Genomic DNA, 17,531 nt, shown 5'->3' on the forward strand with positions numbered 1-17,531 from the left:
CGCAACACTTGTCATTTTTACCAAAGGCAAAGTCACTGGGCATCAGTAATGTCTCCAGATCAGTTCAGAACAACAGAACGAAAAACGTGGAAATTGCTACGGTGAGTGGAGTTTATACTACAAGATTGCTATTCCGCCTCAAAAATATCATCCAATGATCATGCAGAAGCTGAGCTTCCGCCCCAGACCACTTCCCATAGAGCCCCATAGACGCCGAGCATCCGATGGGCGGGATAAAGCTCAGCATTTACCCAATGTGCGTCCAGTTTCACGTATTGGAACAACATTCTCTAAAATTCAAAATATAGTTGGTTCACACTCAGTCCATATATAATCCAAACGGCCAAATAAGAACCAGAGCTAGGCACGTCACCCTTTTTCCTGGTCAGTCCCTCGCCCTCCGTTCATATTTTCATACCTTTCTATTTGCATAGCTTTTGACCTCTACTTTTAATGTGACCTTGAAATTGATCTCGTGGATCACGTGACCTTTAAAAAAATGTCATTAAATGTAGTCACTCACATTTCAGAGATATGATTTTTTTTCTTGTTGTTTGGCATTAACAAGGAGTATAACTACCCATCGCCTACGATATTCATTGAAAGTTGGCTATTCATTCAATTAATTGGACCGAAATATCCTTGTGTGAATTTGATTTATTATTCTTTCTAAACACCAAATTATATTGAAATAATGAGTTAGTGAATTGGTTCAATTTGTTGGCATCTCAAGTGGCAATTGAAAAAGAAGCTTGACTGCTCGCACTGGTCACCTTGCCAGAGGCTCCGCCTCCTCTCCAGCCTCACTGTCCACTCTCTCTGGGGGTCATTACTCTCTTCATGCTGATTAGGTTTGCATGAATACAAGCCTTTGTTTGCCTTCTGTTCCCACGACCCAGCATTCGCCTGGCAGTCGCGTGGCTCCAGTGCACGGGCCCCCGCTTCAAACCTCCAAAGATTGTTGGGCATGTGCTCAATCTGACGTCTGCTCAGCAAAACCGGTTAACAGCAGATGCTCAACTCTTGACAGCAAAAAGTGTGGTCAAGAAGTCAGCTGGTCCCTCGTTCAGTACGCTGCACATTGCTGGGATTTCACTTTATAACCATTTCAATAGAACTTGCGACTGCAGCAATAACTTAATTAAGAAGAAGAATACTTCAATTATCCCGCCAGAGAAAATTTCATTTGACTTGCTTTGTTGTACGATTCCAAATTGAGTACTTCAAGTTGAGGTTACAGAATGATTGTGCTGCAGCAGTGCTCAGTAGAAAACAAGCATCAACATTTCCACGCTGTTTCTTTATTCCTGCGATGGTCCTGGAGGCTCACTTATCCAGCCCTGAGTGTGCCATTCAAACAACAAAGTGGCCGTCGCTGGCATGTGTTTTTTATTGGCCTTTGTGACATTTGTCACTGCGCTCTGCTGATTTTGTCAAGCAGCAAGACAAGTAACCCTTGAGCACACCAGACACATTCTGTGTTTTGATGGTCTAGCCCAACTACGTTATTGGAGTACCACCATTTTTTTCATATGAAAAAATGTTAAACCTAATCAAATGATCAATTAACAATTCTGATGAATGAGGATATTAGACTTCACAACAGAACAATATTCACTCTTTCACACCCAATGCGCATGCACGTGTGCTTACTAATTCCTTGGTGATTTGTCAACATTTCCTTTCCCTCCGTCTGTGGCCTTTGGGAGTGGAGGTCTGGCCTCTTTGCAGGTGTAATGTAACGTAGCTTTCGCAAAGAATGGCTGAGGGGCTCCCCGGGGCAAATACATGGTAACTGCACACCCTTGTTCATCTCTGGGAGAGCAGGAAATGACAACTTTTCATGGGTGGTGGCCTGCAAGTGAGTGCATGGTTTCAGACTGGACATCTGTTGCTCGTGCATCACCCCCCCCCCCCCCCCCCCCCCCCCCGCCTCCTCCAGGCCGGTTGGTTCTCTGGGTGAATCTGTTGAATGGAGGCAGTGACCTGGCAGTCTTGAGTGTGTGTGGGAAAATCCCACAGCCAAAGAGTTGCTGCATTCACATGCTAATTGTGTTTGTATAAATTGGAGGGACGGAGCGCGCCGAGGGCCCTAGAGACACACTGAGCGTCAGAGAGGAGACTTCCAGCATCATGACTGCTTCGTCGATGGCGCACGCTGTAGGAAAACACGGCAGTGCAAAAGAGGAGAGGAAGGTATGCCACAATATGATAAATTTACTGTGCCGCGTCACTATGTCTAACATTTAACCAAGGATAAACTTTTTTTTTCCTGACCTGAACAGATGCGGAAGCCTCTAATTGAGAGGAAACGACGCGAGCGGATAAACAATTGTTTGGATCAGTTGAAGGAGACCGTGATCAACGCCTTCAGACTTGATGTGAGTGCTCCACGTGTCAAAAAAGACTGGAGAGAAAAACTTCATTAAAGATGGCCTGTTGTCTCTCAACAGCAATCCAAACTGGAAAAAGCAGACATACTGGAGATGACAGTGAAACATCTGCAAAATATCCAGACTAATAAACTCATTGGTAAGAATATTTGCCTGATTGTGTGGCCTTTGGGGTAATGTTGTTCCATATGTTAAATTTCGGAAGTAGAAGGCTTCTGTAGGATCACTTCAGTTGTTGATTTCGTGATGTGATGTTTTCATAGTGGAGATCACATATTACATGTTACTCATAGTACATTACTAAAATGTTCTCTGAGCATATTGTTGGGAGCTCACGCCTGAGCCATATAATGTAGTCACCGCTAGGGGGCACTGTGCCACGTGTTAACCAGCAGTCCTCTCCTTGCAGACCCTGTGGAAGCCCAGCAGAAATACAGCACAGGTTACATCCAGTGCATGCATGAAGTCCACAACATGCTCCTCACTTGTGACTGGATGGATAAAACTCTTGGCTCGCGCCTGCTCAACCACTTGCTCAAGTCCCTACCCAGGTTCACTGATGTACTCACCCCACCGCCCACAGCCAGAAATGACGTCCCAAGTGTGGTCAGTCAGGGTGCTCGACCCCAGCGCACGTCTATCAGGAGGGAGCAGCCCAGCAGCCATGCGTCTGCCGTCTCCGGGTGCCAGGAAAGAGTTGTGCTGCATGGCTCCCACTTGGGGATGCTGCACATGTGGCGGCCCTGGTGAACCTCTGAATTCCATCAGCATGTTGTTAGGCCAACCTATGTTATGTATCTTATAGATATGCTGCTCGAAGACAAACGTGGGGCAGTTTTGTTCCAGTCGTTATTGTTTTAGGTGTGCTCTAATGATTCTATAAAGACCTATGCGCAGTACTTCCCTTTCCGAAGTTGACTTCTCGTAGCCTGCATTGTAGAAGGCTCTTATTAATCTTTCATGTATTTATTGTATTAACTCACTATTTATTTGCTGGTATAATGTATTACTTTCCTTCTTTATTCCACTTTCTTGTCAGTGCATAGATCTTTTTCCGATCCTTTTGCTGTATTAATATCAATGATAATAAAATATATTATTTACGGCGGTTCTCCTGACAGTATTTTGTTCATCTGTATAAAGTACTGTGTTTGGTTTGACTTTTTTGCAATGACGTCACACTGTGTCAATAGTAAATATGGATTGTTTCCCAGTTGACTGTAGGCAAAAGGTGGGGTACACGACAGACTCTAAGTAAGGTTCCTGTTTACAACTACGGTAAAATACCCTTGTTGACATTTCTATTCAAGTATGTTGTATTGTACTGACTAGCTGTTTCCATATGTTAGTCCAAAGATTTTGTTGCACAGTCTGTACAGTATGCATCCATCCATCCATTCATCTCTGCACCCATACCATTTCTGTGCTCGTTAAATGACAGACTATCTCTATAAGAGAAGTGAAAAAAGCACCATTCCTATCAGATGTGGCAAACACATTTTATTGTGGAATTAGTTATGAGTGAAATACATTTCTAACAATCAAGTCAACACCATGTGCTGTCAATAGAATAACTCAAATTCCTTTGGCAAACATTGTACATGTAAAAAATGTAAAAAAATACTTTAAAAAAATCTAGTACATTTTTTTCACTCAGACATTGTAAGTAAATTTTACAATAAGTTTTTGAGTAAATTTCACTAGTTTATTGAATTAAAAAAAAAGCCACTCAAGGGAAGTTACCTTTTACTTTTTACATAGCTCATTTCATACACAAGGTGATGACAACGTGATTGAGGATTGAACCGACAACCCCCAGATTTGGAGAAGGCTGCTCTACACCTGAGAAATGGCTCTGAATTCCGAGGTTTGCACGTGACACTAATAAGATGCTAACGGGATGTAGCAGTGGCGTGACTCAGGTGTAGAGTGGCCATCGCCCAACTTTGAGGTTGTGGTTTTGTTCCTCGACCACATTGAGCTCCTAGGTGTATGAAATGTGTGGACAAAAGCATAAAGTGGGTTCAACCTTGGAGTGACATTTTAAATGTAATGAACTTGTAAAAACTCTTCTTGTGAAATGTACTTAGAATTTCTGAATGGAAAAACTTTACTTGGATTTTTCAAGTAAATATCACTCCCGATTTTTTACAGTGTATTAAATATGAACGTAAAGAACTGCCTAATAATGGAAGGCTGATTCTATTTGGGCGTATTCCAGACAATAATGATGTAATTTATCAATGGGATTTCAAAGCTGTACATATGGCCCATTGTCCTTCATTATGGTCATTATGAGTGGCCCCCTTCATGGAGCCAGGCGGCGGGACACAGAGGGGGATGCCTGGTCCCTCATCGAGCCTTCCAACAAAGGCTGGTCGGGACAGCTGCTCCCAGTCCGCACCATTAAAGATGTGGAGCGGAGTTCTGGGGGTGGCGAGGTGCCAAAACCATTCCACTTCAAAGGTCTGAGACGCTTCCTTCATTTGGGGCAGTAGAGTTTTACTGACGCTTCTTGCGGAACGACGGGCAACAGTGGCATTTCCGTGCGCACACGTGCACTGTATTTGGTTATCGAGAGGCATCGTGCGCATCTTTCATCAAAGCCTCCGCAACTGCCCCATTGTGGGGATCGTTTGCGTCATAATAGATAGCACGAAATGTTCATAACAGGGTCAGAGAGTCTATTACGGAAAAAGAATGCTATTCCACATGAGTGGGAGAAAAACAAAGAGCTATAGATTTCACAACATTTGTTTAAATAAAAAAAAAATTGAAATGTGTTGTTAGATTATGATGTGAGGCATATAACGAGGGAATACAGTCGAGTTGCACACAAATCGGGAGTCAACAAACTGGGAGAACAAACGCATATGCAGCAGGCTCAGGCCAACACCTGTCGCTTTCTTTGGATAAGGGCCCTTAATTCCCCCGGCTGATTCTGTTTGGGCCGAGAGGCCGCCAGCAGCAGCAGCTGCCAACTGAAGGCATCGCGTTACATCCGCCCAACAGGCGAGGCGATCTGTTGAGGCTTGGACACAAAAGAGAAAGAAAGAGGAACGGTCGGGTAGCTGCACAACTGCATGTGGCCAGTCAGGTGGCTTGTGGAATCTAACGAGATCCAATACAAGAACAACGTTCAAAATGACTTTTTACGGATATCGATACTACGTTTTATGATATTTGCTTACACTTAATAATTAAAGATATATATTGGATATTTTTAATGTAGTTTGCACGATTCTACTATTGAAGTTATGTTATTTTGTTTCAACATACTACAAATACATCACAGACTATTTCTTGTACTGGAGCTCTTTTCGTGGAGTTCTTTATTTTTGCACCCTAATTCAAGCTGGCGGGTGAAAAATTATATACAACTTAATGTATACAATTACATACGAGTGGGCGTGGCAAATAAAAAATCTAATCAATTTTGTTTGTTTTTAATAGCATCATAATTTGTGCAATTGGATCATATGTGTGACGTCACCAGAACCGGCGTTTTTTTATGACACCTTAAACAATGTGGGAATGCCAATTGACACTTGTCAAGAGATAGTGGGCATGGAGTCCATAGACATGCTCATACTTGATGTTCGTTTGGCAACGATATTAATCTCTTCATGATATCCTGTTAATCTTCTTTGATTTTACGTAGAGCAAACACTAATGCGCGAGAAGATGCCGTGCTGATAAGAGTACAGTAGCAACTCAGTCTTAACAAAGAAAATTATTAATTATTTTTACACACTATTTTACAAAACAAGCTGCACTTGGAGGAATTTTTTTGCCAGCTGCCATTTTACCGCCATATATAAAAAAACTGAGCATTTTTTTTTGCATCTTTTAGTCGTTTATTATTCAGTTGAGGAAAAATGAAGTGGTCGCTGCCTTGACACAGAAAAATGTCATCTACGTCTGTCTCGCTGGTGTGGTGCTGACCAGAGACAAAGAGCTGCTTTTCTATTGGCTGCTGCCGTGTGCGCCCTGTTGTCCCCCAGCAGGAGCAGCACGGCCCCTATTCACATGTAAATAAGCCCCTATAAATACTAACAACAGTCAGCCGGCGACGGCAGCACGTCTCACTTGGATTGCACAATAAACACAAGTCAGGCAGCAGAGGGAGAGGAGAGAAAGCTCGATCAAGCAACATGGCTCCTTCTTCTCGGCACAGCAAAGCCGAGATTGGCATGCAAGAGGAGGAGTGCTACTACGGCATCCAGAAGGTGGACAGAAAGGTACGTGAGAGCAAATAGGTGGTTGCGCGATGCACTGGGCCGCAATGCGCAGTGGGAGTGAATATGCGGGTAATGTCATGTGTTGCAGACTCGGAAGCCTCTGGTGGAGAAGCAGAGGCGAGCTCGCATCAACGACAGTCTGCTGGAGCTCAGGAGCTTGCTGGCTGATACAGACGTGAGTACACACAGACACCCCCGCGCGCGCGCGCACGCACGCATACTCACGCACAGGCGCGCACGCACGCACGGGCATCACCTCGCTCAAATGACACAAACATGCAGAATTTACAGCAAACTCCATTTCCACTTTGGCCTTTTTACAGTTACATTCCAAGATAGAGAACGCGGAGGTGCTGGAGATGACGGTGAAAAAAGTGGAAGACGTCCTGAAGAACAGAGCGCAAGGTTTGGACCGCTTCCGTGCTATTCAATTTACAGATGAAATCAGCAATTTTCATTGAAACTGAAATCTGGAGGAATTCATTGGTGTCACTCTTTAATTCGTGGACACAGGTTTAGAGACATGACTCTTATTCAGTGACTGCACTCAAGTGATTCCTGACCAACGGAATGTGAGGGATCATAAAACATCCAATTTCACTTTATTGGTCCAAAAATAATTTCTTTCCACAGCAAATGATGTATCTTTGTTCAACTATCTAAACCAGTGACGTACAACGACAAGCGGAAAAATGAAATAAACTACAATTCACTTTCACGACGGTTGCCCAAATGTGGTCCTCGAGAGAAGCTATCCAGCCTGTTTAGTTTTTCCTGTTCCAACAACATCCGATTCAAACGATCAGGATCGTTATCAGGCTTTTCAGAGTGAAGGATTGTCAACTAATTCCAACAAGTGCTTTCTGATGAACTAATCATTTGAATCCGGTGAGTTGGAAGAAGGAGATGTGTAAAACAGGCTGGACAGGGCCTATTGCTGTCTGGAGTTGGGCACCCCTTGTGTAAAAGCGCCCTGATCTGAAGCCCACCAAACAGCTGTGGAAAGTCGACATTGAATCAAGTGCAATCAGGCCTTTTCAAAGGTGTAACAATGGGGAGCTTTGACATCACAAATCCAACACTCTAAAACCATTTCGGGAGCCATGGCATGATGGTGCAGGAAATTTTATGCAGGTTCTCCTAATCAGTCACATTTTCAAAAAAATATATAATTCATTCGAAATGCGTCTTTGTTTATCTGTACTTCCAAACCGGTTCCCATTCATATAGAACAGAATAATTATTGGTTGATTATTTCAGTCTTTTTGTTTGGTGTTGTGCCATGAAATGTAAAAATGTAAAATGTGTGCCGTGGAAACACAGCATCAAAATGTTCCTCAGGCGTGGTTCAGGTTTGACTGTGAATTTGTCAAAATTCTAAGCAGATGAAAGGTCATAAAAAAAGAACGAAATAGTAATACCAGTATTTATTTTATTTTTATTTTTTACACTGCCACCAATACACCATTATTGTAAATCTCAATTATGAATGGCACAAAAATAGGTACTTTTGAGCAAGCATAACTTCCCAGTGAAATTCACTCTAAAAACAGTTGTGTAAAAAAAAAAAAAAGATTTGACAAAAAAAATGGACCGATCCAATAATTAAGTCAATTTGACCCAATTTTTTTTTTTTTTTTTTTTACAAAACTGACCAATTTTGGGGTTTTTTTTGTACAAAACTACCAAATTTTGGATTGTTGGGTCAAATTGATCCAAGTCGTGGATCGGTTCATTTTTTACCCAAATTGGGTTATTTTTGACCCGACTGTTTTTCGAGTGTCATGTAAAGTGTGGTTGAGTTTTACATGTTGAACTGTAAATATAGTGCAGTTTTTACAAGTTTTGTTGTTTTCTAATCTTTGCACCAACAGAAGCAGACACGCTGAGCCACGAAGCAAACGAGCGCTTTGCAGCCGGCTACATCCAGTGCATGCACGAGGTCCACATGTTTGTGTCCACCTGTCCCGGCATCGACGCAACCGTGGCCGCCGAGCTGCTCAACCATCTACTGGAGTGCATGCCCCTCAACGAAGACCACCTTCAGGACGTGCTGATGGATATAATCGCAGATACGTCCGGGAACGCGGGCGGCACTTGGCGCGGAGGCGGAGACCCGCTTTCATCAACACTGGCCTCCCCCGGGGGAAGGAGCGTGTCCAGCGGGTCGTCCTCCGGCACGTCCGGCGAGGACTCCTGCTCCGATCTGGACGACACAGACAGCGAGCACAACCAGAGCACTGCGGAGGCTTTGGAGAACAGGGAAGCTTTGAGCACGCCCACCATGACCTACTCCAGGTCCATGTGGAGACCTTGGTAGGAGCCCGTCGCTTTCCATGGGCTGCATGGATCTGTGGATGCCCTTGAAACGCATGAGGAAAAATTCCACCCCAAAACAAACACTTAATAATTAAAAAAAAAAACAGACTTTTCTACAGTTGCCTCATTCATGGATTATCTGATCTGATCTGGCCTCCACAACTCACCTTCACAAGACAAAGACAAAACGATGCTGAGGATCCTTTGGATGATTCATGTTTTGTTTTTTGTTTTAAGTCTCTTTTGAATTCTGGGAAATATTGGAGTCCACGCAAAGCACATGCCAACCGAGGGTTTCTGCAGCCACCCATTGGATTCCTTGTTCGATTTAAAAGAGAGGATTTTCCTTTAGGCAGCACATTAATGTAGTGGTTAGTAGATCTGCTTCCCAATTCTGAGGTCCTGGATTCAAACCTTGGCTTTGAGCAACCTGTGTGGCATTTGCATTTTTGTCCCGTTTCCTCCCACATTCCAAAAACATGTTTGCCATATTATTTGAAGACTGCGGATTGTCCATGGATATGATTGAGAGTGTGAAAGGTTGTTTGTCTATTTGTGCCCTGCGATTGGCTGGCCACCAGTCCAGTTTGTGCCCCGTCTCTCGCCAAAGTCAGCTCGGATAGGCTCTAGCACACCTATGATGACCCCCAATGAAGAAAAGGAGTTTCAATAGCACTGGTCAACAGCAAATTTTAAACAGAGATGTCTAAATGGGTCCCTAATGTATTGTTGACTACTTTTTTATAGCACATCAGTTTTTTGTTATTTAAAATTCTTTCTTTGATACTTTGAGCTATAAAAGCTTACGCAATACAGATTTCGCCATGTATCGTCATTTATAGTTACGATGTTTCAGAATAAATATTTATAAATATTACTAAATATTAGTGCTGACAAATTATGAATTTTTTTAAACTAATTAATCGCAAAAAAATTCCATGATTAATTGCGATTAATCACATTTTTCAACTAATATTTTTTGTGAACCTTGTAACAGATATTTACTTGAATAACATCTTGTAATTAATGCAATATCACCTAAATATGAAGTATATTTAATTCAAAGACTGTTTTTTTTCTTATTTCTTTTTTATTTTTTTTTATTCTTGAATACGATCTAAACAGAGACATCTTTACAGGCATTTTTCTTGCCCACAAGCACCACACTCCAGCAGTGTTGTTTTGCAAGGCCCAGTTGTAACATAAGAAGGGTGTTTCGTTCTGAGATGATGTGCTAAAGATGTACAGCTAATATGGTACTGTATTTGCAAGGTATGCAATTTGTTTTTGAAGTAAATCAAACTGAGTTAACTGAGTAAAAATATTTAACGGGGTTAAAAAAATTTAAATTAATCTCCTTGAGTTAACGCTTTAATTTTGACAGTCCTATTAAATACATTACCAGATTACATTTTACATTATTATTATTATTAGACTTGCATCTCTGATTAAAAAATGTATTAAAATGTGTCGACCAGTGTAAAGGTTGAACAGATTTTTCTTGAGGGGCCATGTGGTCTGACAATGACACTCTTCCTCACAACATTCACTTATAGTTCGGCCACTAAGGACAAATGAAGAATTGACCCCTTTCTATGTGAATAACGTTCATGTCCTGTATATATGACTTGTCTGGGGAGAAGCGAGCTCTTTTAGAAAATGTAAGTTTGGCAGTGCCTCTGATTAATATAAATATTTCTAATGTATTTCATAAATATTTGTAGTTTATCCGTCTTGTAAACTCCTTTAGAATGTTGTGTTGCTATAATGTGTAGATAACTGAATTTGCTGAATAAAATATTTGAACGGGAATACTTGAGAGTACAATAATGTGACTCAATGCGAAGACGATTTTTGTTGAATCTCTCATGTTGTGGGTCACAGCTGTTGATGTGAAGATGTTTTTTGTACTGCACTGGGAGTCACATCTCATTCATTTGATGTGTTGCCAACTTAGAAATTGGATATAGCGGCTTTTCCAACCTCACTTGTTTTTTTGTTTGTTTGTTTTTTAAAGTGATAAACCCAGCGGCTTTTGGTTAGTTTATTTTGCAGTAGTTCCTTGTGTCGTGACTTTGTCATTGGGTGTAACCCATCAAAGGCATCCTGCAGATCCTTCGGCCTTCAGCCTGAACATTCAGTGTTGCAAAAATGGTGTAATATTTCTCCAGAAAGTGAAGATAATGGAAACGAAAGCTTGTTTGACTTAGCTTTAAAAAAAAAAAGAAAACAAAAAAAGATGAGCGGCCACTACTTAGCCTTTGGAAAACATGGCACAGTTCAAATATGAGAAAAACGTAAATATTGTACATCATAATGTCCTTACAATTATTCAAGCCGATTTTCTTTCATGTGTAATTGATATTAAAGAACCTTTGGATTTATTACTGGCACCAATAATTGTGTTGAGTAAGTTTGTTAACGATTGTCAGAAATAGTTGACAGCAAAGTAAAAGTGTTGAACAAAGTTGAGGGCATCGTTCCGCAGAGAGGCAAACAATTTCGTCTGATTTTAAGTAATGAAGAAGTGAGGATAAAAAAAAGGTAGGGATTTTATTTAGCGATTTAGTGGAGTAAAAGTCAGAAATGTAAAAGTATAGATATTTGAAAAGTCTGCTTCAGTACAGTAATGAAATATTTGTACTAGCTCAATATATTCTCGCCACTCTTTGAACATTGCAAGAGGGCTTTTAATTGTTCATGAGCTACTTTAATCAATAATAATTGCTCGACATCACACATAATGAACTTGATATGGCAAAATGTTTTGGTTTCTGGTTCAGCAGACAAGCACACAGTCAACACAAGTTCATCATGCAGCTGGTGCAAAACACGTTTTGCTGACAGTTTTGTGTCCTTGACACGCAAGCAGTTAGAACATCTCGTAAAGTAACAGACAGGGCGTGTTGAAACATAAAACAAAAAGCAACCAAATATTGAGTTTGGAACTTATTCCATATGACATGTGATTTGCTTAATACAATCGTGAACTTGATTCTGGTCTGTTTATCGTCTCACTCCACGAGCTATTGAACAAAACAACCAAAAAGCCACATTCTTCATCAAATGTCGGAATTCATCAATATGTCGATACTTGTCAAGTGAAATTATCATTCTTTTTTTTTTAACCAATCATTAATTAAAAAAAAATTGCGGATATTCTTGATTTGGACATGCCTTAATTTGATGTAGAAAAAGTTGAATTCAGTATGGAATTTGAAAACAAATAAACACAAATGAGAACCAAGGGCAATACAGCCTTTGTATTGGTTCACGCACATGTTGTGGCTGCTGATTGTGCGTTCCCATGAGCATGCCCTCCCCTTTGAGTCACACCTCTTCTCAGATGAGCTCATTGACAAAAAGCTGTTAGATCCTGTCTGCATGGAGTGGACTCACCATCATAATGCGCTGACAACCATCGCTTCCTTAATACTAATGCATCCGTTGCTGACAGACACAAGCAATTGTGAACAAACTGACATTTGAATCAATTTCACATTGCCTGAATTGGATAATTTAATACTGGAGTTGGATATTTAGTGTCAGGTGGTCCTCGAGTCTTGAAAGTATTTAAGACACGTAATTAGCAAGGCTGAGTGGTGGAGGGGTGTGAATGTGACAGGAAACACACAAGGAGCTGCAGTGATCAAAGCTGCCGCTGACCATTTGACAGGGAAGCGTCAAAGCCTCGCAGAGCTCAAAAGAACTTGGAAAGGATACAAGGTGGCTGGGTTTCTTCAAAGACAAGCACAAGCACTCAGACACACACACACACCGAGGCCACAAAATGACAACAATCTCGGGGTTGAGGAAGATGAGGACCCAAACGCAGGGAAGCCAGGCAGGGGTAACTTAAAGGGCATTTATTAAACAGAAAACTAAGGCAAACAAGGAACTTGGAAAAACTTAACGACAGGAAACCAACTACAGGGAGAGGCGACAGGAACTGGCAACAGGGACAGGCAACCGGGACAAGCGACAGGGACAAGCGACACTTAAAATGACAATGAACCAACCAGAACTGAAAGCAACCAGGGAACTAAATACACACAAATTGACGAGACAACGAGGAGCACCTGGACAAGACATGGAGGGTTGGAAGGACCGGATTGGTTGACACTAGGGCTTGGGTAATCGAGCACAGGTGGACACAATAGACAAGACGAGACAAGACACATATACAAGGCCAAAACATGAAACCAAATACTAAACCAAAAATAACAAATACAAATCATGACAGTACCCCCCCCCTTAAGGGACGGATCCCAGACGTCCCAAACACAAACAAAAGAAAATTGTCCAAAATCAGGGTGGGCGGAAGGGGGCCAGGAGGCGGGACCACAGTCCGCAATCAAGGCTGGTCAGGCGGGCGTCCGGGAGGCCAGACCAGCGAGTCCAGCCGTGGCCCTTCAGGCGGCCGTCCGGGAAACCAGACCAGGGAGTCTAGCCGTGGCCATTCAGGCGGGCGTCCGGGAGGACAGACGCATAAGTCCAAGGGCGGCCATTCAGGCGGACGTCCAGGATGACCCGAACACCGCATGGAGTCCGCTGACGAGGCTGAGACGAGACGCGGCGGCTGGACGCCGGATGCAGCCGAGACCGGAGCTTGGAGCAGCGACGGGGCGGGCGCAGCCGAGGCAGGCACTTGGAGCGGCGGCTGGTCGTCGAGCCCCGCCGAGACAGGAACGTGGAGCGGCGGCCGGTCGTCGAACGCCGCCGAGAATGGAACGTGGAGCGGCGGCTGGTCGTCGAACCCCGCCGAGACAGGAACGTGGAACGGCGGCTGGTCGTCGAACCCCGCCGAGACAGGAACGTAGAGCGGCGGCTGGTCGTCGAACCCCGCCGAGACAGGAACGTGGAGCGGCGACCGGTCGTCGAACGCCGCCGAGACTGGATCGTGGAGCGGCGGCCGGTCGTTGAATGCCGCCGAGACTGGAACGTGGAGCGGCGGCGCTTCGTCGGGCGCCGCTGTGGCAGAGACGAGAAGCGACGGCGGGTCGTCATCCACCGCCCAGGCAGGAAACTGGAGCGCCGGCGGATCGTCGAGTCCCGCCGAAAAAGGAGCTTGGGGCGACGGCGGATCGTCGAGCACCGCCGAGGCAGCGACGGGAAGCGACGGCGTGTCCTCGGGCGCCACCGGGACAGGGAAGTGGGGTGGCGGCGGGCCGTCTGGCACCGCCAAGGCAGGGATTTGGAGCGGCGGCGGGCCGGGCGCACCAGAGGCCGGGACTTGGAGCGGCGGCGGGCCGGGCGCAGCGGGGACAGGGACTGGTGGCGGACGCAGAACGTGCTCCGCCGGAACAGGGACTTGTGGCGGACGCAGAACGTGCTCAGCCGGAACAGGGACTTGTGGCGGACGCGTGGCGTGCTCCGCCGGAACCGGGACTGGTGGCGGACGCAGGACGTGCTCCGCCGGAACAGGGACTTGTGGCGGACGCAGGACGTGCTCCGCCGGAAGAGGGACTTGTGGCGGACGCAGGGCATGCTCCGCCGGAACAGCGACTGGTGGCGGAAGCAGGACGTGCTCCGCCGGAACAGGGACTGGTGGCGGACGCAGGACGTGCTCCGCCGGAACAGGGACTGGTGGCGGACGCAGGGCGTGCTCCGCCGGACCAGGGACTTGTGGCGGACGCAGGGCGTGCTCCGCCGGAACAGGGACTGGTGGCGGACGCAGAACGTGCTCCGCCGGAATAGGGACTTGTGGCGGACGCAGAACGTGCTCCGCTGGAACAGGGACTTGTGACGGATGCGTGGCGTGCTCCGCCGGGACTGGTGGCGGACGCAGGACGTGCTCCGCCGGAACAGGGACTTGTGGCGGACGCAGGACGTGCTCCGCCGGAACAGGGACTTGAAGCGCTGGCGAGGCGCCGGAACGGGGGTCAGCAGCTCTCGGGAGGCCAGAACGGGCCCCAGCAGCTCGGGGGGAACCGGGACGGGGCTTATCAGCTGGCGGGGAGCCGGAACGGGACTCATCCGCTGGCGGGGAGCCGGAACGGGGCTCATCCGCTGGCGGGGAGCCGGAACGGGGCTCATCCGCTGGCGGGGAGCCGGAACGGGGCTCAGCAGCTGGCGGTGAGCCCGAGTGGGACTCTGGAGGCTGCGTGGTTTGCTGCAGCTGGCGAGGAGCCGGGACGGGACGCTGCAGCTGGCGAGGAGCCGGGACGGGAGGCTCCAGCTGGTGAGGAGCCGGGACGGGAGGCTCCAGCTGGCGAGGAGCCGGGACGGGAGGCCCCAGCTGGCGAGGAGCCGGGACGGGAGGCTGCAGCTGGCAAGGAGCCGGGACGGGAGGCTGCAGCTGGCGAGGAGCCGGGAGGGGACGCTGCAGCTGGCGAGGAGCCGGGACGGGACGCTGCAGCTGGCGAGGAGCCGGGACGGGACGCTGCAGCTGGCGAGGAGCCGGGACGGGACGCTGCAGCTGGCGCGGAGCCGGGACGGGACGCTGCAGCTGGCGAGAAGCCGGGACGGGACGCTGCAGCTGGCGAGGAGCCGGGACGGGACGCTGCAGCTGGCGAGGAGCCGGGACGGGACGCTGCAGCTGGCGAGGAGCCGGGACGTGACGCTGCAGCTGGCGAGGAGCCGGGACGGGACGCTGCAGCTGGCGAGGGGCCGGCACTGGAGGCTGCAGCTCGTGAGGAGCTGGGTCGGGGGCCGGATCCCTATCAGCCTGCCGCCATAGGGATTGAGGGGAACGGGAGACGCGAAGGACACGAGGGACCGGGACTACAGGGGCTGGTGAACGTGCGCTACAAAACGTGGGTCGAACGGAAGGTGGTGCAGAAACCGACTGTGGACGAGGTACAGAAACAGACGGACGAAGTGAACTAAGTGAATCGGAAAAACGTGACTCAGGGTGTAAAAAGTGGGTGCTATTACGAGAGGTGGCAGATCCTTTACTCGGGCGCCGTCGTTGACCACCTCGCGGAGGTCCAGGATAGATGGCCAACCGGGTGCCCAAGTAAAGGTCTGATGGGTGTGATTCAGGTGTGGACTCAAAGGACTCGAAAGGAAACCGTGACAAAAACTGACTGGGAGAAGAAAACTCATGAGAAAAATCTAAATCTGGGTCAAACTCGGAATCAGACAACTGAAAATAGGGGTCATCATCTAAATCTGAATTAACAAAAACATGGGGGGACAAAATGGTGTCGTAATCAAAGATGTTAACACAAGACGAAGAAGAGTGGCAAACTGGCTTGGCGGAACATATGGAACTCACACGAAGGGGTTGGTCGGCAGGCTGAGGGGGGCACCAGCTTGAGCGGGGACGGCGAACTCGTTGCCGTGAGCTTCCTGCTGGGTCCAGTACTGGTTGGTTCATTCTCTCAGGGTTGAGGAAGATGAGGACCCAAACGCAGGGAAGCCAGGCAGGGGTAACTTAAAGGGCATTTATTAAACAGAAAACTAAGGCAAACAAGGAACTTGGAAAAACTTAACGACAGGAAACCAACTACAGGGAGAGGCGACAGGAACTGGCAACAGGGACAGGCAACCGGGACAAGCGACAGGGACAAGCGACACTTAAAATGACAATGAACCAACCAGAACTGAAAGCAACCAGGGAACTAAATACACACAAATTGACGAGACAACGAGGAGCACCTGGACAAGACATGGAGGGTTGGAAGGACCGGATTGGTTGACACTAGGGCTTGGGTAATCGAGCACAGGTGGACACAATAGACAAGACGAGACAAGACACATATACAAGGCCAAAACATGAAACCAAATACTAAACCAAAAATAACAAATACAAATCATGACAAACAATGGGTATACATCCATCCGTCCATATTAATAAATAATGAAGATCTAATCCCACTTTACACAATCGGAATTTCTCCAAATCTGAGCTTGATTAGTTGAGCACGAAACCGATAAACATTCAGGAATCCCGAATGATTGTATGAATGTCGACCGGTGAATACACAGGCTCTTTACATCTTCTGTTATTAAATAGAAGAGCGTTTCATTGTTTTGCCAGTCATAATATGTTGCTGTCCAACGACATACCAAAAAATAAGTTTATAATTGAAAGAATTTTCTTCCAGACGAAATGAAATTGGGTGATTTCCCAGGGCACCTCTAATGATCTCTCACAGCATCCTGGTTGGGACTCACTGCTTTGTTGATCCCCACAGGGGAGAGTCAGGTGTTAAAGCCGTAAAAAGAAAAAGAAAAAAAAACTCCTGTAAAAATAAAATAAATACTAACACAAACATTTTTACCTGCCGTAATATTAATAATGACAATAAATAAAAACACATTTTAAAACCCACTGTTATTGTGTTCTCATTAGAATTTCTGCTTTAATTATAATAGTTGATATGAATAATGAAAGCTAACGTTCCTTTGAAATCTGCTGTCATTCCACACAAGTGGATTTCGGTAACACTTTTTGTGTTACGTTACAATACTGATTATAATTTTGTTTCACTTGCCAAAAACAATTGTGTGGAACAGGTTGACAATAAATATTTGGATTATTGACAACTGATTGATTTTTGAAAATTGACAAAAGTCTTCGCAGTCCAATGAGCAACCCTCCATAGAACAATTTCCCTCTATTTTGTGTGTT

General features: G+C 45.9%; 2 protein-coding genes across 2 annotated transcripts; both read left to right on the top strand.

Annotated features, from left to right (window-relative positions):
- The first annotated feature begins 2,102 nt into the window (after positions 1–2,102).
- Positions 2,103–3,441, top strand: her8.2 (hairy-related 8.2). Its single transcript, XM_088301144.1, has 4 exons — positions 2,103–2,196; positions 2,286–2,381; positions 2,454–2,532; positions 2,803–3,441. Exons 1-4 carry the CDS (start codon positions 2,134–2,136, stop codon positions 3,141–3,143), a joined length of 579 nt encoding a protein of 192 aa, XP_088157270.1. The 5' UTR covers positions 2,103–2,133; the 3' UTR covers positions 3,144–3,441.
- Positions 3,442–6,382: 2,941 nt separating this feature from the next.
- On the top strand, positions 6,383–11,346 carry her13 (hairy-related 13). Its single transcript, XM_088301370.1, has 4 exons — positions 6,383–6,634; positions 6,723–6,809; positions 6,958–7,039; positions 8,509–11,346. The coding sequence occupies exons 1-4, from the start codon at positions 6,548–6,550 to the stop codon at positions 8,952–8,954; spliced, it is 702 nt and encodes a 233-aa protein (XP_088157496.1). The 5' UTR covers positions 6,383–6,547; the 3' UTR covers positions 8,955–11,346.
- Positions 11,347–17,531: the final 6,185 nt, after the last annotated feature.

The sequence above is a fragment of the Idiotropiscis lumnitzeri genome, chromosome 7, assembly GCF_059441095.1.
Source record: "Idiotropiscis lumnitzeri isolate Australia: NSW breed Sydney's pygmy pipehorse chromosome 7, RoL_Ilum_1.0, whole genome shotgun sequence".
NCBI classification, from domain to species: domain Eukaryota; kingdom Metazoa; phylum Chordata; class Actinopteri; order Syngnathiformes; family Syngnathidae; genus Idiotropiscis; species Idiotropiscis lumnitzeri.